Genomic DNA, 24,360 nt, shown 5'->3' on the forward strand with positions numbered 1-24,360 from the left:
GGGCTCGATCCTCAGCACCACATAAAAATAAAGGCATTGTGTTGTGTCCATCTATACCTACAAAATAAATGTGGGGTTTTTTGTTTGTTTGTTTGTTTGTTTTAAAGGCAAACCTTTCAGAGGTTTATGCAGCCACATCAAAACAGGAGTATGGAGCAGAAGTCAAGAGGTTAGGTAAAGGTTATCTTATTGATTTCAATGCCCACAGAACTCTTATAAAGCAAATGTGGTTTTTTTGGGGGGAGAGGGCACAGTGGTACCAGGGATTGAACTCAGGGGCACTTGACCACTGAGTCACATTCCCAGCCCTATTTTGTATTTTATTTAGAGACAGGGTCTCACTGAGTTGGTTAGTGCCTCACTAAGTTGCTGAGGCTGTGTGATCCTCCTCCTGCCTCGGCTTCCCTCAAAGTTGGGATTATAGGCACCACTGCGCCTGGTGAGCATATGTTAATAGCACCAAATTCAAGTAGAATATTAAAGCTTAGTAAGCATAAGTAACTTGCCCAGGATCTCAGAGGTAGCAAGTGATGGAGCTGGGTTTAAGCCCTGTGAGTGTGAGTTCAAAGCCCTTGCTGTTTTTCACAACCTCCGCTTCCATCTGGGATCTAGTCCTGATTCTGCCAGAAACTTATTTGGTCTTATATCTTACATATAAGAACAATGCAGTCAATAGTTAACTATTGAATGGGTAGATGGGTGAATAGATGGATTGACAGAATTGGGGATTTGAGTTGAGAGGGCAGATGAGAGGACTACTTAGAGAAGAAGAGGACTCAAGACCCAACAGATAGCAGAAGATGAAAGGTAGCACTGGCCAAGTTGGTCTTGGGAATAGTGCTGGGTTGGGAACAGTCTCCTAGTCATGCAGGAAAGGTAAACACAGCAAACAATGCTTGATTGTGTAGCATTAAAATCATGCTTGTCTAAGACTGCCACTCAGCCCAACTGCTGTGTAATTTCACTTTTGTTAATATTTTACAATATTAAGTTTGAAAAGATACCCCAACACTCATTGGATCACTTAAAGTTTTGCTAAAATGGACACAAAGTATCAGTCTTGGCTATACTTGGAGTCCTGGTGTGGATGTGTGGGGGTTGTACTGGGTTATTTTTTTTTAAAGCAGAATATAGGTTCTCCAGTGAGTGTTAGTGTCTTACAGGGCCACGATGACCTCAGAAGCTTCAGTCCCCATTTCAGGACTTTGCTGTTGCTCACATCCCTTGAAACCTTCCTGGGCAACTGCCTTGAAGCTCTAGACATTCTTTTGTATATATCCAAGGATGTCCAAGCTTTGTTCTCCAAGGATAAAGATAAGGAATAAAAAGTTAACTCCACATTGTTTGTATAGCTAAAACCTCTGGGAAATAAGTGTTATGAAGGTGGGTAAAATAAGCCAGGCGACACTGGTGTGCATTCCTAGCTCTGCCTGTGTTGTGTGTGTCATGGTTTCCCAGCTTGTGAGAATGGGTTACATGTTGGGGTTTCTCCAGATTTCAGGGCAGCTGGGCAGGGTCTTGACAGCCTGAGTCTTCTGGGAACAGCTTCTTCTACTTGTCTCAGTGTGCTTCATGAATATCGTATTCCACATGTGCCAGGACACAAAAGAGACTGGGAGGCACTGGGACGGGCTTTCCAAATGTCTATCGTTTTTACTTGTTGTTTATCTTTCTGAGAGACAGCACCTGCCTTCAACCATTCCAGCAGGGATCTGTTGCAAAGTCCTCCCCACACCATTCTCTTGGCTCATTTCCCCCCTCACTGTCATTGCTAATGAGAAGGGACAAGTTCCTTATTTTCTATAAGCTGATTTGTGTGTGTGTGTGTGTGTGTGTGTGTGTGTGTGTGTGTATGTGCACCTATTTTTGGCCTTTTTCATTTTCCTAAAACTGGCAAAAACTCCAGAGTGTCATTTGGCTAATTTTCTTTTCTTTTGCTTGCCTTGGTATAGTGTCTGTAGACTAGATGGTTATGAGAGGCTCTAGGGACCTGTACACCTTGCATTTGTGTGTGTGAATTCAACACACTGAGAGACAACATAGAGTACAGACTAAGAACTGGATTTCGGACTGGGGATCTAGCTTAATGGTAGAGGGCGTGCCTATCTTGGGCAAGGTTCTGGGTTCGATCCGCAGCACTGGGTGGTGGTAGGGGAATGTGGGTTTATGTAGTAAGACTGTCTGGGTTCAAGTGTTTCTTCAGGATTATTAGTTTTGTGACTTTGAGCCAATCACTTCACCTGTCTATGCTTTGGTGATCACATCTGTAAATAAGATCAACCATATTACCTATTTCATAGAGTTGTTCTGAGGAGTAAACAAGTTGAGATTTTATATATATATGAGAGAGAGAGAGAGACAGACATATAATGTATACACACAAGTACACACACAGTATCTAGGATAAATATTGCCAACAGGGATTGGCAAACTGCCTGCTAGCCAAATCCAGCCTACCACCTGTTTTTGTAAATAAATTTTTTTTTGGAACTTAGACTTGTCTATACTTTTACATCTTATCATGGCTGCTTTCTCACTAGGACAAGGTGAGAAAGTTTAGGGCCATCTCCCTCCCAGTATGGAGCTCACTTGGATTGATTCAGTCTCTTGATTCATTGCTACATCAATATCCATATGTTGTCTCTCATGCTGACAGTGACATGCTACCATGAGGATGCAGCCCACACCAGATGTTGGCAGGCGTGCAGTACCCAACAATTCTGTGTGCTCATCAGCCACATCAGTCTTTAACTAGCTCCCTTTGCCTGCCCTGTGACCCCACAGATAACCTAATCATCTTGTTTGGGTAGGGATCTTGTTAGAATACAGATTCTGGTTCTGTGCCTCTGGGGTAGGGCTTGAGATTCAGCATTAACAAATATTCCAAGGTCATGCTGATGGTACAAGTTCTGGGACCACAGTTGGCCTTTAAAATCACCTGAATCTTCAAGGTGAAATGAAACTTCCTTGGACTTAAATCTGAACTGTGCCATCTCAGAGCTATTTGCCCCTCCCAGATAAAGATGCCATAAATTTGCTACACTGTATGATGGTATAACAATAGATCTCCTCTGTGGAGTTGTCTGGAGGATTGGAGGAGATAACCCATGTCCAACTCTTGTATGGTGTCTCAGTATATACCAACTGTTCTTCCTAGAGACACCTTGTGGGCAAGTGTCTAATGTGTACATGTCAGAGGCCTGGTGTTCTCTTATTTCCTTGTTCAGTGAGGTGACCTTGGTTTTACAGTCTAGATTTCTACTCAAATATTAAGATTTCCCTCTGCTAGTAATGACTATCCATCTTTTTCAGTGGCAAATGCTATCAATCATTTCAAAAATGATGATTTATATTACAGCATCTTTAAAATGAGAGTTTCTCTTATATAGGAGTCTAAAACAAATATAATGGGAAAAGTAAATCTGAAGGAGGCAAATCTTTGTCATGGTTCGATGACAAGCTCTGGTGCTCCCACATGTCAGTCTCTCTCAGAGGCAGGAGCCCCATATCTTTGTGTGAGCTCATCAAGTGTTCCAAAAGTACCTTTCCAACTACATGCTCTTGTTTCTCCTTAGTTAAATATCAACATTAGGTCTTCAAACTGCATCTCATATACTTTGTGATGATGAAAAGGAAGTTTAGATTTGCAAATTCAGGTAGTTCTATTAAAAAAGAAAAGTAGTCTGTCTGATTTTCATTTACCCTCTATAGGATTTTTTGGCTAATAATTTTATGCTTTAATTACATGAAATGTTGCTTAAGTTGGCCTCTCTTCCCTGTTCATATCTCCCAGCTAGTGAAATGCACATTTGTATCATGGTACACAGGACAGTTCTTAAAACACACAGTAATGTAGGAAAGAGGCAGAACTATCCAGAATAGCATTGTTAGGGGTCCATGTTTACTGGATGGATGGAAAATGATAGAATTGAACTGAGAAAGCAAAGTAAGAAAATAAGGAGGAGGATGAGTGGATTCCTCTTTGGGAATAGCTCATGCTGCAACCCTGGGTTCCAAAGCTCAAAAGTTAGGAGAAATAACAGTAGCAGGGACCAGGATCCCCTTCCTCACTAACTCTAGAAAACGTAGTAGACAGCACAGTGAGGCCTTTGCGATGTCCGATATCATAGTCTTAGGAAATATTGGCTTCAAGTTTTCTCCTTGTTGGGAAGAGCTTTTCATTTCTGATAGGCAATGGACTGAGTTGAAAAGCTTCCTCTGTAATGTGAATTTCAGGTATGTTAGCTTTAGTTCTAATCCCTTCTGTAATGTTGCCTAGTATTTAGTTTCTTTGTGTGTCGATCACAACGGTGCTTATGACCAGGGTTCTGTTAGTTCAGCTGTCACAACAAATTTGTGCATGGATCAATTTTCAACAGAATGAAGAAATAAAGTGTGCACCAAAGGATTAGGCCCAGGGTGGTGTATGATTTGATGAACTGTAGGGTTCAGAAAACAGACACATCTTTAAACAACTTTGGATGTGGAAACAATGCATGTGTCCAAAATATTTATTATGTAATAACACATACTAGGCATAGACTGTCATCTATTTATGAACAAAAATGCATCTTATGGTTTTCCAAGTAAGGATACCAGAAGAAACAATGCGTTATCTTCTTCTACCTTGAGAAGATATGTTGGGGATTCATAAAAACATGTGGACAGGGTGCTTGAGGATGTGTTGGTCAGAGGTAGTATACAGCTGAGCGCGGTGGCACATGCCTGTAATCCCAGTAGCTTGGGAGGCTGAAGCAGGAGGATTGCAAATTCAAAGCCAGCCTCAGCAAAAGTGAGGCGCTAAGCAACTCAGTGAGACTCTATCTCAAATAAAATACAAAATAGGCTCAGTGACCGAGTGTCCCTTAGTTTAATCCCTGGTACCAAAAAAGGAGAGGTAATGTACAAGTACTGTACTTAATGAGGAAGTAGCAATGGTTTGAGTTTCCCTGCAGACAGGTAAGTTATAGGATAGCAGAGACCAGATCTTCCTTGTTACCTGCAGTAACCCCTGTGCCCAGCCTAGAGTTGGCCTATGGTAAGTACTTGATATGTACTTGATGAGTAAATGAAATCAAACCCAGCAAATAGAACAGAACATTTATTTACATAAAAGCTATCAGTGGCTTTTCCTAATGCCAGCAAAGTCTGGTTAAATCATTGCTGACATTACAAATACTGTTCCATTATCTATCAATCACATTTTAACACTTAGCATAATAATACAATGCATTGTGTTTAGGGGACTGTTTATTCGAGCCCTTTAATGTTGCAGTTGTTCATTCTTTTTGTTGATTTTTAGCTATAATTTATTAACAGGCCTCTTCTAGTTCTCAAGGGACCCTTGTAAAATTGGAAGAAGCCCTCCCCAGTCATTGCCACCACACACAGCCTTGCAGGCACACCAACCCCTCTGCCCTGCAGCAGGGTGCCTCTGTGACATGAGCTGTGTTGTGCCACATCCCCATTTACTGACTATCTTCTCATGTTAGACACTCATTAGCACCTCTGTTAATTTTCCTAACAATCCCCCAAAGCAAACAACATCACCATTTTACAGATAAGGAAATTGAGGCCCAGAGAGATTAGAACTGAAGGGAAGGGAGAGAGATAAAGAAAGAAAGAAAAAGAAATACTATACTTCTTTCAACAGGGTGAGGGTAAATACAATTCAAAAGGTATGAAACCTGGAGCCAGAAAGGAAGTTTTAGGGTAATTATAGACATTATCGCTGTGTTCTCTGAGAGAGAGTTTGAAAACATCGTTTATTTTCCAATCTTTTCATGTATTTCCTCTAAACATTTTTCCTTTGGAGTAGTTCATGAGAAAGTACCCATATTAAAATGATGAAATCACTTTTCTTCTGTGTTTGCCCATTATAATTTCATCCTTGCTAGGTCATTGAGAGACCAATGCTATCGACTGGCACCCAGTGGTTGTGAGTCCCTGTGCCTGCACATTGCAAGTATTAGCGCATGCAGCCCTCACCACAGCTCCCTGGTCAGGTGCTGACACTAGTCATGCTTTATAGGAGGTGAGCTGAGGCACAGGGAGGTTTAATAAGGCTTACTGGAGTCAGGCAGAGAAACCAGAGTTCAAACCCACTATGTACATTATAGGTATCATTTTCAAGGTCATAAGATCTCTGTCTTTCCTTTTAGAGCAAATTTTTTTCTTCTATCTCCTAGGAAAAAGAATTTTTGAGCAATTTGTTAGGAAGTAATACCTTACAAATAGTCATATCAAAAAGTATTTAGAGCTGGGGGCTGCAGTTGTAGCTTATGTATTTTTCAAGGTAGCTCTCGTGGTACAGCTCTCACCTGTGCACATCTGAGGCCCTGGGTTTGATCCTCAGCACCACATAAAAATAAAATAAAGGTATTGTGTTCACCTACAACTAAAAAAAATTTTAAATGTATTTAGAGCACTGTTGATTGAAATAAACGACAAAATGAACATGTTACTACAGTTCTGGCCATTTCTTTTTGTGTGTGTGATCATTTTAAGAATCCTTTATCCCCTTGAAACTACCTTTGAAAAATATTAAAGATGACGACATCCTTTTGTAATGTTTCCCAGCTTGGATGATTTTTTTCAGGTTGTATTCCATAAAATTATATGTTAGGACATTTGCCTAATTCCAATGTGTGATAAGATTGGGAGAAGGACACACAAAGCAAGCTGACACTGTGATCATGGGCACAAGTGTTCTAGCTAGGGCAAAAATTGACAGATCACTTGGACACTTGTGTCCCATCTGGGGTGAAATAAATTCTTACCAAGTTTTCTTTCTGGGGTGGGACTGGACTTAGACAGCGTCATGTATTTTTGAAGGTATAAATTTTTGTGCTCTGGGAGAATGCTGCCTTTGGAATGCACCCACACCTGGTACAGGTGGATGTAAATGCTTCATCTCATTTTACTGACTGAGCTAATCACTGTCATCACTATTTTATAAGAAAATGTAATTTGGCAGACATCTGTGATTAGTACTTTAATACATTTCCTTGTTAATTCCCTAAGGCAATTATTACCAGAACATTCTTTGTTTGGTATCTAAATGAGTTGGCTTGTCTTATGGGATTCTTTATAGGCCTAAGAGATTTCTTTTATTAAGCTGCTTTACTTGCTGTTAATCTGAAGGCTTCCATCATGATGAGACAGGAGGGGGAGGTGAAGGACAGCCCTCTCCCCAGTTCTGTCATATGGACCCTCAAAACTGACAGCGGATGCCCTGCATCTCATATAATTGTCCCTGAGTTCTGCTTCTTCACCTCTAGCTCTCTCTGTAGGATTCTCAACCAGACTCAAGGAAGGATAGAGATACAAATGCTGTTTCTCTCTTCTCTCCTCTTTCCCTTCCTCCTCCACCCCAAGACTTTCCTCTTCATTTTGCCTCTATGCAAAAACTGCCCTTCTCCAGACACATAGCAAATGTGTTAGTAAGATAGAGAGCTCAGCTCCAGGCTGTTACATATATTTCTGGACAGGCCCATATGTCAAGTTGTCCCCTAGAGTTTGCCGCTAGGATGCACAATCTACAGCCCATCCCTGACACACCATGCCCCGAGACAAGCCATGCCTCTCTCCAGCCCAGGTTCTTTCATCCTTGTCTTCTGTTTCCAGCAGCCAAGCTCTGGGCCAGTGTAACCCAAGATCCTCCTTCTTCCTCCTTTCCCTCACCCCCTGGATCAGTCATTATGTTCAGTCATTTTTACCTCTCATAACTATTTTCTCTCAGAAGTTACTGGTAACCTTGATATTTGTGCTGCCCATCTCTGATTCATTCTTCAGGAGTATGTGTGGATGGATGCATGTCTTTTTGGTGCTAGGGATTGAGCCCCTAGCTTGCTAAGCATACTCTGTACCCTGAGCTATAACCCAAGCTCCCAAAGAGGGAGGTTTTAAAAATCCAAATCAGATCAATTCTCTCCCCTACTCAGGATTCTTTTTTTTCATTTTATTTATTTTTATATTAAAAATAAGCAATTCAGGGGAGGTATAGTTGATATACAGTGAACTGCACATAGTTACGGAGCACATAGGAACCGAGCACCCCTTAGCCTGGAGGGATGAGAATGTGGAGATGTGGCAAAATCCAGCCATGGGCTGTGTGTGTGTGAACTCTGGGCACTGAGTGCACAGAGAGGGCTGAACCAGCGTTGCCCCTCTGCCTGGGTGGGCCTGGCTCTGGTCTTTTTGCTTGCTCTGCCATGATCCCCACACAGCTCAGGAGAGGGAATAGCCTCCCTAGATGTCACTCAATCTGCTGACAGCAGACATCAGGAAGCTAGACTCCACCACCTGAAACCTAACCCTTTGCCTCATTTGAATGGCTTCTCCTCAATAAAAGGGTTCAGCATGTGCTCTCTCTCTCTCTCTCTCTCTCTCTTTCCATGGACCCCTAATATTGGAGGAGCCGTCACAGGACCCAAAGAAAAAGGTATTTCTCTGTCTCTGTGTGATTATTTCATGCAACCCAGTTCACCTGGAGTGACCTTGAGTGTTTAGTTGTGAGATGTGACAGCACATTTTGGTAAGTTTGTACCAAAACTTATGTGTGTACCCATGGAAGCATCAATATTTTCAATCCAAATATTGAAAGTTCCCATTAACTGCCAACATTTCCTTATGTTCCTTTGATATCCATTCTGGCTCATCCCAATCCCAGTCCCCAGACACTGTTTTACTTTCTGTCACTATTAGATAAGTTGGCACGTTCTAGTTTATAAAATGGGATCATATAGTATGTAATCTTTGCATCTTCTTTTACTCAGCATAATTATTTTGAAAAGCATTTATGTTGTTGCACTTATCAATGGGTCGTTTCTTTTTTATTGTTGTGTAGTATTCCATTGTGTGGATATACCTCAATCAGTTTCTTTATTCATCTGTTGATGTAAATCTAGGTTGTTTCCAGTTTTGGGTTATTACAAATTAAGCTGCACAAACTTTTGTGTACAAGTCTTTGTACAGATGCATGTTTTCTTTTCTCATGGGAAAATGTCTAGGGAGTAAAATGTTGAGCTATATAGTTATGTGTGTGGTGTGTAAAATTTGGTGCTGGGGATTGTACCCAGGGATTTGCCCATGCTAAGCACATGTGCTCTTCAGTGACTAAACTAAACCTCAGTCTTGGGCATGTGTATTGTATTGATTTAATTGCTTAACAAAACCCTACTCGCAATTTATTTTTTCAGATAAATATCAGACTGAAGGATTTTAATGTAATCTTCTTTTCTTTTTATTTAATTAATTTTTATTGGTGTGTTATAATTGTACATAATAGTGGGATTCATTGTTACGTTATTTGTACACGCAAACAACACAATTTGATGTACTATATTCCCCAGTATGTCCCCCCTCCTTCTCCTCCTCCCTCCCCCTGGTCCTTTCTTCTACTCTACTGGTCCCCCTTCTCATTTCATGAGATTTCCTCCCCCGTCCCCCCTTCTTCTCTGTAGCTTTCATATATGAGAGAAAACATACAATCCTTAACTTTCTGAGTCTGGCTTATTTTATTTAACATAATGTTCTCAAGTTCCATTCATTTTCCTGCAAATAACATAATTTCATTCTTTGTGTGGTGAATAAAACCCCAGTGTGTATATATGCCACATTTTCTTTATCTATTCATTCATTGACAGATACCTGGGCTGGTTCTATAATTTGGCTATTGTGAATTGTGCTGCTATAAACGTGGGTATGCAGGTATCACTGTAGTTGGCTGACTTTAATTCTTTAGGATAAATACTGAGGAGAGGTATAGCTGGGTCATATGGTGGTTCTATTACTGGGCTTCTGAGAAAGCACCATATTGATTTCCACAGTATTTGTACAAATTTACAATCCCACCAACAGTGTCATGGTGTTTCCTTTTCCCTACATCTTCTCCAGCAACTATTGTTATTTGTATTCTTGACAGAGGCCATTCTACCTGGAACAAAATGAAATCTCAGTGTAGTTTTGCTTTGCATTTCCCTGATGGCTAAAGATGATGAACATTTTTTCATATATTTGTTAGCCATTTGTATTTCTCCTTCTCCTTCTCCTTCCTTTTTTTTTTTTTTTTTTTTTTTTGGTACCAGGGACTGAACTCAGGGGCACTTAACCACTGTACCACATCCCCAGCCCTATTTTGCATTTTATTCAGAGACAGGGTCTCACTGAGTTGCTTAGCATCTCACTTTTGCTCTGTGCTGGTTTTGAACTCATGATCCTCCTGTCTCAGTCTCCTGAGCTGCTGGGATTACAGGTGTTTGCCACCGAGCCTGGCTTGTATTTCTTCTTCTGAGAAGTGTCTGTTTAGTTCATTTGCTCATTTACTGATTGGGTTATTATTATTGTTTTTTTTAAATACTTTTTTAGTTGTTTATGGATGTTTATTATACTTTATTTATATGTGATACTGAGAATTGAACCCAGGGCCTCACACATGCTAGGCAAGTGCGCTGCCACTGAGCTACAACCCTAGCCTGGTTATTATTTTCTTGTGGTAAGTTTTTTGAGTTTTTTTTGGTATATTCTGTCAGAAGAGTAACTAGCAAAGATTTTCTCCCATTCCATAGGCTCTCACTTCATGCTGCTATTTCCTTTGCAGTTGAAAAACCTTTTTTTATTTGATACCATCCCATTTATTAATTCTTGGTATTATTTCCTGCTTGTTCACAATTCTTTTTTTTTAAATATTTTTTATTTGTTGATAGACCTTTATTTTATTTATGTATTTATATGTGGTGCTGAGAATTGAACCCAGTGCCTCACACATGCCTGGCAAGTGCGCTACCGCTGAGCCACAGCCCAGCCCCTTGTTCATAATTCTTGTTCTTCATGCTTTTAGGGTAAAATTTAAGTTCATTAGGGAGATATATATCTCCCTCTAAAACAGCTAAGAGAATTAAAATATTTGCCCCTAGAGAAGGGGAAATGGGAGAGGAGTTAACATTGGATCAGCAGATAACTTTTTAAACTATATGTTTATATAATTGTGGTGGTAAAAAGAAAAAAGGAAAAAAAAACCTCTTGGGGAAAAAGAGAAGAAGAAAATATCACCTAGAGACCCATTTTAACATTTGGTTTCTTTTTTCCCAGTCTTTACAGACTCCATTTGTGATTTATTTTTCCTCTCCTTCTCCTTCCCTCACTGCCTTCCTTTTGATCACTGTAATCATACTATATTTAAAACTGGTAACTCGCTTACTGAGCTCTTAGATGAACTGCAGACTTCAGGCTAATAAATGCTTTATATGCACTGTTTCATTTGGTCAACCCAACTACAAGTGCCAATTTTTAAGACATGTCATAATTATTTTCTTATTTAAGCTTATGGTCTTTATAATCATCTATTCATGGTATAGGATTTCATTTAGTATACTATTTATCTGTACCCCCAACTTTTTAGACTTTTAAATTGTTTTTCAGCTTTCTTTTTTTAAAATGTTTTTTAGTTGTTGATGTACCTTTATTTTAAATTTATTTATATGTGGTGCTGAGGATCGAACCCAAGTGCCTCACACATGCTAGGCAAGCGCTGTGCCACTGAGCCACAACCCCAGCCCATGTTTTTCAGCTTTTGCTATTATAAAGAACACTTGAATGATAGATTTTTTCCCCCTCGAAGCATTTTCTAAGTTTTCAGCTTTTAATATAAACTTCTAGAAGTAGGATTACTGGGTTAATGGGTATAAACATATTGCAAATTTGCTTATTGTAAACTGTCGAGAGCACTTTTGCGTCCAGTGTTTCATGAGACCCGATTTTCATGCAACTCTGAGATGGGTGGGAGAGAGACACCCATGAGATCCCTGGGAACTATCTTCCCAAGGCCACAACAGATGCAGAAGGAGCCAGAAGAGACAGGAAGTAAAATGCATGTTTCCAACTTTCCTTTGTTTTCCTTCTCACTGTGCCCCTAAAATGATAGGAAACTCAGGTCAAGCAATCCTTGTCACTCCCCTTCCTAGACACCATTGCCTTCACCTACTAGATTTCCTTCATCATGGAGCATTTTCCATTCACTGGAGACCATTCTTTGTTAGAAGGAAAGTGAGACCTTCCCAAGAGCCCAAGGATCACACACTGGGAAACCTCCCAATCCTAAAGAGGAGAAAGGGTAGGACAGAGAAAAGAACATGTGAAACAAGTGGACTTTGCTAAGTTAGAATATGGGATAGGAGCCATGAGAAGGTGCACAATGAACAAATAGAAAACTTGGTGAAGTTTGAGGTGAGGTGTTTGGGGTAAAGACATAAAGGCCTTTGACTATGATATGTCTTGAAGTGTTAAATCTACTTCTTGATATCGGTTCACTTTTTCAAGACAAAAAACTAAAATAATATTTTGTGTTTTCTCTTTCCTTTTTTTCCCCCAATGTAATGATCAAAAAGTAACTTCAAATGAGTGTTTATCTACCACAGAAGAAAGTGAGTCCTGTGTTGCCCAACCCACACCCCGCACACCAGGAAAAGAATCCATATTTCATGGCAACATACAAAGGGAAAGCCTTCCCCCTCTGGAGAAGCCCAAGGCATCAGTGGTGCCTACAGCTAATGGTGTTGTATCCCGTGAACGGCCCCTGGCAAAGGAGGTAGCCTCTGAAAAGGATGCCATAGACCAGATAGGACCTACAGAGAAGACTCAGCCTCTCCAGGGACCTGAGGAATCTGAGGCACCTCATTTAGGTGGCAGAGATGATACCCCAGGAGCAGAAGAAAAGAAGAAAGATGTGGAAACAATGACAGAAGTTCAGGCTGTAAAAGGAAATGCTCAGACTGAACTTTCAGAAGTCAAGGATCCATCTTCAGAGACAGCAGGAGAGAGGAACTCCTCTGGAACAGGGGAAGATGCTGGGAATCCACCATCTGTTTCGGTGATGCGACCTCCAGGAACAATGGAGAACATTCAGCCTCTGGAAACAGATGGAGAGCTGCAGCCTCCAGAAGCAACGGGAAAAGATGAACAGTCCCAATTTTTAGAAGCAATTCCCAAAGAGAACAAATCTCCAGAAATGTTGGAAGGAAGTCAGTTTGTGGAAACTAATGAAGAACAGAAATTTCAAGAAACAGTGGGAAACGTGGAGCAATCCCAGCTTCTAGAAACAATTTCCAAAGAGAATTTAACATCAGAAATATTGTACAGAAGTCAGTCTGTGCAAACTCCTGTAATGAGCGACTTACTCCATACAACTTCTGAAGGTCCTGAAAACATGGAGCAGATTCAACCTGAAAGAATAGTTGGAAGCATGGAGCAACCGGAAGGAATTCCAGAGAGAGCGGCAAATGTGGAAATGGCTGGAAAAATTCACACTAACCAAGCAGACCAACACACTGAAGGTAAGGTCAGGCTGTTAGAGATTCAGAATGTTGATATAGATGAGTTCCATAGACCAGCACTGGGGGAGAGGGAGCCTGACACACAGTCACTGAAGTCTTTCAGGTGGCTGAAGTTCATTACCCTAACCAAAAAGGCTTCCATCCTGGGAAATAAGCATTCCATCCAGCCTCAATCCAGCTTTCCAGAAAATCTCTTCTAAAGCATAGTCTTTATTTATAGTGTCAAGATTTTTAACTTAGAGTCTGATGGTTAAATAGAATCATCCCTTGGCCAGATACTGTGGTGTGCACCGATAATCCAGCAGCTTGAGAGCCTGAGGCAGGAGGATTGTTGAAAGCTAGCCTCAGCAATTTAGCAAGGCCCTGAGCAAAAATAAATAAATAAATAAATGTATGAGCTGAGGATGTGGCTCAGTGGTTAAGTGCCTCTGGGTTCCATTCCTGGTACCAAAAAAAAAAAAAAAAAAAAAAAAAAAAATCATCCCTTGAAGGCAACATGTCAAAATTTCTGAATTTGTCCAAGTTCACTTTTCATTAGGTTCTCTATATGGTAAGAGGATCCAGAATTAAGGTGAACAAATTATTAGTGGAGGATTTTACCTTCTAATGAAAGAACACACAAATAATATAGCTTTTAGAATGTAATTTTCATCTCGGTTAAGCACATCCTTAGAAAATTATTGTCATTCTATTCCTGTCCTGTTTTTGTTTGTTTGCTTGTTTGTTTTTGGTGCTGGTGATTGACCCAAGGCTTTGCACATGCTAAGCAAAAATTCTACCACTAAGATATTCCCCCAGCCCTATCTTTTTATCTTTATGAGAAGGCTAAAGAAATATATTGTGTTTTGGTATGTGGTATTTAAAAAATTTTAATCTGCTTTGTCAGCATAAAATGATATTTATGCTGTTCTTGAAGTATATTGTTTGTTGGAGTTATAACTAAAAGTAACATTTTTTTTCTGAGGCATGATTTACATTTTGATAACATTAGCTTCATAGTATTGTATAATTAAGTGAAACATTAATTATAACCATCTGTTTCTTAATTCTTTAATTTACTAACTCAGGTTTTTGTGGTGCTAGAGAACAAATCTTGCACCTTGTACATGCTGAGCAAGTGCTCTATCACTGAAATATACCCCCAGCCCAACTCAGGTTTTTTTTTTTTGTTTTTTTTTTTTTTTGCTATTGGGGATTGAACCCAGGAGCACTTTACCACTGAGCTACATCCCCAATCCTTTTTATATTTTATGTCATTTTGAGACCCAGGCTTGCTAAGTTGCTGAGGCTGGTCTTAAACTTGTGATCCTCCTGCCTTAGCCTACCGAGTTGCTGGCATTATAGGTATATGCCACCACTCTGACCCAACTAAGTATTTTTTTGAGTGCCTAAGCATATGCTAGGTGCTCAGGATGCAGAATGAGTAGGAGATAGTCCTTGACCTCAGGGACCCTCAGTTTATTGGGGGAAGGCAGAATGTAAACAGATTACTATACTCTATTGAGGCAGATGTTTTTCTAAAAATGCAAAAAAGTGCTATGAGTCAGAAGGGAGAAGCAAGTAAAAACATATATTTTTAGACCATGCTTGGAAAAAAATCAAAATCATCCCTTGAAGGCAACATGTCAAAATTTCTGAATTTGTCCAAGCTCACTTTTCATCAAGCTCTTTATATGGTAAGAGGATCCAGAATTAAGGTGAACAAATGATTAGTGACCATGCTGAAAATGAGTGAAATGGGGCCTGTGGGATTCCATGGAGAGTCTCAGAGGACCTCAGGAAGCTGCTGCTTGGGAATGGGAGCCAATGTTGCCCAAACTGATTTTAGGGAGTTACATTTGCAATATCTAGACTTTTAAATGCTAGCAAGCTCTATGTCTTTAATGAATGTTTTCTTTAAATACCATAATGGTCAAATAAGACAGATTTTTGGCCAACCCTGGACCATCTTTTGACTTATATAGAGATGAAACATTCTAGTATGTTCTATTGCCATTTCTTGGGTAATTTTGCATCCTGATTTTATTTAGAATGCCAAGACACCAAGATGTTCAGGGACTTGACATTGGCCACACTTGCCTTTCTTGATACCACCAAAGAAACTTTCTGCCGCAGTCTGGCTGGGCACAAAATCACGAGCCACTCAAGCAGGAACAAACTTTATTTTTGAAACTGCTGCCAATGCCCTGTACGCATTGCAGACCGACCGCGCGGTGTTCTCCTGGGCCCCCACAGGAAGTCCCTCCTTCGGAATTCCCTCCTACCGCACTTCCCCAACCAATGGGAACTCTCTAGGAGTCCAATATCCATAAGAATGCAGAATCTAAACATAATCATATCATCTCAATGGCTTGCTGGTGTCACCTTTCAACCAAAAATGCCATGCATCATATTACTTGGCTGTGGCTCTTAGCAACTTTCTGCATAGACCTAAGAGCAAAAACTACCCCATTGGAAACAAACTATGGAAGCAATTTGTTGTTAATGCTAAGTGAGTGTTTCATATTATCTCTTTGGATTACATTTCCAGGTGAGACAGGAGAAAAGGTGGAAACAGAGATGGAGAATGAGAATGTAAGTGAAAGGGCTGAAACAAAAGAAGAAGAAACAGGAGAAGCCGTGGATCTTTCAGCAGCCACAGAGCTGGGGATGGCGACAGAAGGGTGAACAGACACAGCCTGGTTCAGTGGAGAGATGCAGTTTGTAGTTGTGCATCATTTTGTGTATGTGTGTTTATGGTTCTTAACTTTCTATAGCTACATATTTTGCACAAGGAGTGTGATTGTAGGTAGACTGTTGGAACCATGACAGTGATGCCACGCTCTTGACTGTGTTGTTCCATGAAACTGCTAAGCTGGGAATGGTTTTCTTAGCAACTTAGGACAGTGACACATTTAAAATCATAATAGCCAGAACCAATAAAAACTGGGCTATGTGATCATTTAAGAGCGTGAGGGTGACTATCTTTATTGTGGCAATGGGTCCATTCAGTATAGGAAAAGATAACCTAAATATAAGGTATAGACCTGTAGCTATAGAAGGCTGGAGAAAGGAGGTAGCAAATTTTAGGAGAAATCATGATTATAAGTTCATGTAGTTCAATTATGATGGAATAAAAATGAACAACACAAAATTAATGGGACAAACTAGGCCTAGTATTTCTGTCCTATCATAGAGTTTAGAGCTGGTAGGAATCTTAGGAGGCATGCCATCTCATTACCTTCTCACCTTGTCTTTCTACTACCAAGAGCCTTATTTATCATGATACATTATGTTAATAAAGTGCTTTTCAAAGGAATGTGGCTTTGGTGCTGTCGCAAGATTAGTCATTTTTTGCAAGGAAGGCTCCACATTTTCCATTTGTGCCTTTTTGAATCAGCTGCTGATTTTACACTTATGTGAGGTGTTGGACTAACATTAAAAGCATTTTAAATTAATTGACATTTAATATATTTCAGAGACAACAAATACCAAGGATTAAATCCTAGATTTGTTGCTATATGGAGTCTTCCTGGGCCCTATTCTTTTTTAGATGACTGCAACTTAATATTAGGTTTTAGGGGTAAAGAAGATAAGAAATCAAAATATTTATAATATTTTGTAATGTAAACATTAGGGAGCACAGAAAATCACTTTTCAAGAATTCTTCAAAAGTTGGAAAGGTAAATGATTGTACATGAATAATAAATAATGATTGATAATTTTCCCACCAAGTGCCTTGTGTTTATGAATATTGGTAGAATTCTGGAAATATTTGGATTCTATTATTTCTACATATATGTATATTTTAAGGTAACTTCTAAGATGTATTAACTACTCTTACTTTAGTGTATATATTAAAATGACTACTGAGAGGACCTGTGGTAAGAACATAAGATATAGGGGTGGGGGATATAGCTCAGTCAGTAGAGTGCTTGCCTCACATGCACAAGGCCCTATGTTCAATCCCCAGTACCACCAAAAAAGAAAAAAAGAAAAGAAAGAAAAAAAATATAGGATACAGGGAAGAGTATATCATCTTAGTTCTGATTTTAGTATTAGTTTATGCTTCTGACTTTAAAGTGTTCAAAGGTAGATAAAAGAGGAGTTCTTTGAGTGGATGATGTCATCCTATCTGCAAAATAAAGAAGATTGTGATTTCTGTTTTATCTGTCTTTAATTTCAGGCATTTAGCTCCTTTAATGGTACTCTACACTTCTGTTGACTCAATGAATGAATAATACCAAGGGTTCCTATTTATACTAAATTCATTTAGAAAATAATACATTTAAGCTGGGTGTGGTGGCTCATGCCTATAATCCCAGCAGCTCAGGATGCTGAGGCAGGAGGATCCTGAGTTCAAAGCCAGCCTCAGCAAAAGCAACAAAGTCACAAAGCAACTCAGTGAGACCCTGTCTCTAAATAAAATACAAAATAGGGCTGGGGATGTGGCTCAGTGGCTGAGTGCCACTGAGTTCAATCCCTTGTATGAAAAAAAAAAGAAAGAAAGAAAAGAAAAGAAAAAGAAAAATAATAATACATTTAAAATATGAATTTGTGTGATATTACCCTAATCCTATCTGGGAAACAGGAAAATTCGTTTTCATATCACAAGCTAAAGCTAAATGAATGGCTTCATGTTTGGTGTAGTTCCAAAACCAGAATTTTTAGGTCAGAAAGTTATATTAATCAAGAACTGATAAAATTTATCTTTTGAGCTACATGTTTCATTCAAAGATTTTTTTTTCTGACCAGAAGATACTTTCTTACATGTATTTAGTAAGTAGAAAACACCAGGACTGATAAATATGTGAGATAATAAATATGCTAATTAGCTCGATTCAATCATTACAGAATGCATACACATATATGAATAAGTCATTTATTCATATTATGAATATGAGTATTTATATTTATGATTTATCAGTTGAAATAGAACTTAAGGGGCTGGGGCTGTACCTCAGTGGTAGAGTGCCTGCCTCATATGTATTAGGAACTGGGTTCAATCCTCAGCACCATATAAAAATATTGTGTCCATCTACAATTAAAAAAATATTAAAAAAAGAAATAGAACTTGAAAAAAGTCAGAGCTTAGTATAAAATATAAGTGATCACCTTAATAAATGGAATTATTCTTTGTATCAAGCACTGAAATAGGAGGATTAATAGGCATAAAAGTCCATTCTTTTGGTGACTTATTAAAATTTTAATATTTAAAGAGATCTAAGTTTTCCAAAGTGTTTATTAATTCCATTCTTTCCCATTAGTGTGTCAACTAATTCTCAAAATTTTGGAAATTTGTATAAATATATTTTTTTCTTTCTTTGTTTTTTGGTACCAGGAATTGAACCCAAGGTGGATTACCACTGAGCCATATCCCCAGTCTGTTTTTTGAGACAGGGTCTCACTAAGTTCCTTAGGGCCTCACTAAGTAGCTAAGGCTGGCTTTGAACTCGTGATCCTCCTGTCTTAGCCTCCTGAGCTGCTGGGATTACAGATGTGCACCACCCTGCCCAGCAATTTTTGGTACTTTCTGTACTTTTGTCTATAGTCCTTAATGTGGCTACTAAGGCATCTTTAGAAACTTTGTTTTCTTAGCTTTTAGGTAAAATAGGCACTTTGTAGTCCAGTTTGTGTCCTACTAATTTTAATTTCATTATTTTCTATGCCTACCTAGGAGGGAAATGGTGAACAAATGATTTTCTAACTAGTATCACCAATAGGGATGAACATTTTGCCAGTCACAAATCTAGGAAATACTCAGGCCAGATCCCAAACTCTTGGCTTGAAGTGCCACCCGCTGGGGATCCACAGGATAAAAAAGTGTGATGGACCTGTGATCTTATTGCTTTTTCCATTTATACTTTGGAGTAAGAGATTCTAACAAAGTGAATAGCTTTTGAGCAGTCAAAACACACACATACACACACACACACACACACACACACACACACACACACGTCACTCTTAACAATTTTTTTTCCCCAAACCTGGCCTTGAATTAAGAATTGCTTTTAAAGGAATTTTTTTTTCACATTTAGCTAATCAGAATCTTGAATGGCCATAGTCAGATTATGCTACTAGGGTTTATATTTGTGTTCTTTTGGTGCACATAATCACTTGTTAGAGATTACAACCATGCCATTTTTATAGATAGTTTGGGCCCCAGCACCTCGCTGGGAAGTTACAGGTCCCAAAGTTATCTTTTTTAACCATCACCATACCCCTAACAGTTTTAGCAGAGGATAAACTAGTAGTTGATTTCAACTAGTAGTTAATAGATCAGTATGGATGAGTTTTAAGTTTTCTGGATATCTGAGCTATTTAAAAACTTTTCGGGCCAGCTTCCTGGCAATCCTAGAGACTCTGGAGGCAGAGGCACGAAGACCAAAAGTTTGAGGTCAGCCTCAGAAACTTAGTGAGACCCTGTCTTAAAAAAAAAAAAGGCTGAAGGTGTAGCTTAGTGGTAAAGCACTTGACAAGCATGCACAATCCCCTGGGTTCCATCTTGAGCACCACGAAATCAAACAACCTTTTTCTTTTTGGTAAAAAAACCAAAAAACAAAAAACACCGTTTTTGTTTAGGTACTTAAATGGGACACAGTGATTATTTATGTAATTATTTCAGGGAAAGGCTTATTAAAATTTTTCTTACTAAAAATGAAAGCATTGTAGAAATTCAGAAAATATGAATTTCTTAAGATGAAATCTAAATATTACCTGTAATTCAGTTCAAAATTCAGGTCAAAAATCATCACTGTTAGCATGTTGATGTATATGTGGGGTTATTATTATTATTTTGATTGCAAAATTTGTAACAAGTTAGACAAGGCACAATAGTTGATAGAATGTTAAGTCTATTGAATGAGCACAGTAATTCTAGATTTTCCCCATTGGAATTTGTTGGAGATAATAAGTTAAAGAGAAGGGTCCAATTATAGTTGCTATATTAGTGAACATTGATTAGTGGTATAGAGGAAAAAACTGTTCTGAAGTATATTAGCGCTTAGCTGACCATGATTTATGACTTATGAATAGTTCATGAAATGGATTTTTGAAATTATTTTTAATGCTTTCCAATTACTAAACACATGGTAGAAGTGAGAAGACTGTAAGCCCTTTTTAGGGCAGGAAAAGCATCTAATATTTCATTTTTCTTACAGGACTTAGTACAAATTCAACATTCTGTAAATATTTGTTGATGACAAATGCTGTTTATTCATATATAATCAAGGTAATTTCCTTATAATTAATTATAATTGGCTTTAGGGGCAATTATGGGAAATTTTATAAAATTGTTTTGTACTCTTGCTTCAACATTTATAATTTTGATTGAATAAATATGTCATTAGAATTAATACAGTGTTTGAATCTTATCTTGGTATATTTATCTAATTGTTACTACAGGAACATATATAAAATTTCTTTTGGCTCATGGTGTTCTTCAGAAAACAGCAAACTAAAAATATATACCCTATCAAAAGTAGAAATATGGCAACAATAAGGAAATATGGGTGACTCATTTAGATATCTCATACTTCAAAGAGCTTGCTCTATGTTTGAAAGGCCAACATACTGCAATTATTATTTTTCACATTTAACAAAGTCTAATGATTCTGTTCTGATTTAGTGGAAAGAAGATTAAAAATCCCGACACAGTCATTAAGTTAATTAACCTGGGTGCCGGTACCTTATTTCCTTCTAGGTTTTTCATTCTAGGGTTTGATTTTTAAGTCATGACTTATATACAACCATTCCTCTTAGAACCAACCTGGCTGGGTCTAATTTTCTTCACTACAATTATTGGTTTTGGAATGGCTCTTTCCTGACTTGAGCTGGACCAATCAGAGACTTCCCTGAGTCTCTTTCCAGATATACTAGGAAATGGTATCTTTCAGCTGGAGCTAGTATACAGGTAGCCTGTATGTATGGACCTGCAGCATCTTCCCACAAGAGACAGACAAAACCATGAGGTTTCTGGACCACATGTGTCTGAAGTCAGCTATACCCTGGAATTCTGGGTGATCTGAGCCTGAGTTCCTTTTTTGTTCTTCTTACACTAGTTGAGTTTCCATCATTTACAAATATGAGAATCTTCATGTTAAGGTAGAAAGAGATGTCCTATAAATAAGCTGGAGATAATAAAAATGTAAGAGCAGAAATTAATGATAAAATAAGATATAAGGGCTGAGGGTATAGCTTAGTGGGAGAGGAGAATGCTTGACTGGCACAAACCCAAATCCCTGGTTTTAATCTCTAGCAACACCAAAAAGAGAGGGAGAGAAAGGGAGAGAAGGAGAGAGGGGGAGAGGAGGGGAGAGGGGACGAAAGGAGAGGAGAGGGGAGAAAGGGGAGTGGAGGGGAGGAGAGAGACATACAATAGAAAAGGATCAACAAAGCCAAAAAGTGGTTCTTTAACAAGATTATTAAATTGATAAACTTCTGGGAGACTGATAAAGGAAAAAAAAAGAGATGTAAAAATAGGCACGTTTAATAGAGACAGCAGGATTAAAAGGTGCCTATAACACGAAAGTTTAGAAGGAATGAGCAAATTCTGCAACACTAAATGACCAAACTGACTACAGAAAATCTGAATGTTTCTGTTACCATGAAATAGATTGAATCAGTTTAAACATATAGCCCAGTTTTCTAGCCAAACTCTATCAAGCATTCCAGGACAGATATTTACAGCCACAAAATCTTTTTTTAAAAAAATCATTCCATTTATCTATCTATCTATTTATTTATATGCAGTGCTGAAGATAGAACCCAGTGCCTCACATGGGCTAGGTAAGAGCATTGCCCCCAGCCCCATAAAATGTGGTATAGAAGTGAAAAGGCAATCTCACAGATGAACATAAAAACAAATATCCAAACTATTAAGAGTATAAAAAATATGTGTGTAGAAATGACTGAAAGTTGTTGACAGGGTTTTTTAAAAAATAATTATTATTCCAATTGTTTTTGTTTGTTTTTGCCTTGTAAACTAGTACCAAAGAACTGCAGCAAATAAACTCCAAACCTTCCCCCGCACAAAATATGTGTATGTATGTATATATATATATACATATATGTGTGTGTGTGTGAGTGTGTATAAATACATATATTGAAGCTAAGTTGGGATGCACAGTGGATTCTACATCACAAAATTATTGTGTTTTACCATAGTAACAACTTTACCACAGGTACAGAAAAAAGTTCAATAAATTTCAACAAACATTTTTAACTCCATTGTCGCCTCAGTGAAGCCTTCCCTTCTTACTGAGCTTTAAAGTGTAATAATCCCAACCAATATCGTCCAAATCTTTTGCTTTGCTGTTTCCTATGACTCTTAACAACCTAACATATAATTTTGTGTTATTTGTATGTATAATAATGTTATGGAAGCACTGCTATAATATGATAATTTTGGAAACTGTATTGTTTGGAGGAATCATTACATCACCTAAGGTATATCCACACAAAAGAATACTATAATAGTTTTAAAAATGCAGAAGATTTATACATATGTTTATGGAAAGATTTAAGACAGAAAGTGATCTATAGAATAATGTGTACAGCAAAGTCCTATTTATATAAGTAAACAAACAATCATAACCCCCAGATAATCAAGTATTTAATGAATTAAAACTCTTTAACAGAGGTTTATTCTCTTTGGGAAGGTAAGTAGACTGGAGAGTGAATGTGGGGAATTTTCCTTTTTCTTTGGCATAATTCTGAATTGGGATTTATTCTACAGAGGGGAAGTATTTATGTAATAATTGTCTAAGAATGTTGAGAGAGACTTTAAAAAGCCAAGAAACAGTGATATATGCTTGTAGTTCTAGCTACTTGGGAGGGTAAGGCAGGAGGACTGCTTGAGTCCAGGAGTTCAGGGTCAGCCTGGACTACACAGCAAGACTCATCTCCATTCCCAAGAAAAAGAATGACTTTAAAGAACAATCACAAGGTGATTATATATAACTTGAATACAACAGTGTAAAAATATACAAAGTTAAAAAAATAAACTTAAAGAAGTGAAGTAGCTGGTGATTTACTTCATGGTTCCCTCCCCATTTTTATTTGGTAAATATGTTTTCATGTATAAATTAAACTATTACAAAATAAGTGAACAAAATCACACGTAGGGAAATCTGCATATGTATTTTATTTCCATTAGAAAAATATTGTCTATATAAAATTTTGGTCCATTTTCTTCTCCTTTACTTCTACAACTCAAGAGTGAATATTTTACTCAAGTAAAAGCAGAATCATATATCTAACATGAGAACTAAATACTTCATATCATTTAATTAAATAGAATGTAATTGAATTAGGCTCTTTATTATTTTTCAGGAACATTAACTCATCTATCTGTGTTACTTTAGTTTACTTGAGTGACTATGTAATGAGTGTCCCTTCTCCCATATTCAGCAATGAGTGTACACATTTGTAATTTGTAGCATCAGTAACTGGATTCATTATCTAATATTCAATTCATGTCAACTGTCTCTATGATATGGTATTTCCATGATAACTACAGATATTTTAGTCACATGTACACTTTCAACATCAATTGTAAGAATCAAAATGTTAATTTAAAGACTTGATGAGAATAACACTGCCCACTTATAGACCTGCTGTTGTGAGAGGTCCCTGGACAGCCACTGCTTCAATCTCAATGCGTGCTCCCTGTAAGGTAAATAATCAAACAATGTTTTCATTATTTTGTACAAATTAAAGAGTTTAGTAATACTTTCCAAAAAATGTAAAGCTAACAGCAACACAGTATTTTTAAAAATAAACTTTTCAAAGCAGGAAAGAAGAGGAAATATTCACCAAGAACCTACAGCAGGCCAGGTTACCATGCTCCCCACTTTCATGTACATTAGCTCATTTGATTCTCATAGGCAGCCCTATTAGATAGACAATCTTCAACTCATACAATGAAGGTTCAGGCTGATTAACTGTTTCCAAGTCAAAAAGGTAAATAGCACAGGTTTGATCCTTGTCTTGTGATTTCAAATTCAGAACTCCTTTTACTATACCCAATAACTTACTAAGTTTGATG

The 24,360-nt window shown here is 38.1% G+C and overlaps 1 protein-coding gene across 5 annotated transcripts in view; it reads right to left on the reverse strand.

Moving 5' to 3' along the window:
- RIDA (reactive intermediate imine deaminase A) overlaps positions 1-24,360 on the reverse strand; it is a 45,699-nt gene that overhangs the window by 11,454 nt on the left and 9,885 nt on the right. For all 5 annotated transcript variants that reach the window (XM_081266821.1, XM_081266822.1, XM_081266823.1 and 2 more), the window contains exon 6: positions 23,927-23,981. In XM_081266821.1, coding sequence (XP_081122947.1) covers positions 23,927-23,981 — 55 coding nt within the window. The remainder of the gene's footprint in view (positions 1-23,926; positions 23,982-24,360) is intronic.

This window comes from Spermophilus citellus (genome assembly GCF_964194105.1).
Source record: "Spermophilus citellus genome assembly, chromosome: 14".
Taxonomy (NCBI): Eukaryota; Metazoa; Chordata; class Mammalia; order Rodentia; family Sciuridae; genus Spermophilus; species Spermophilus citellus.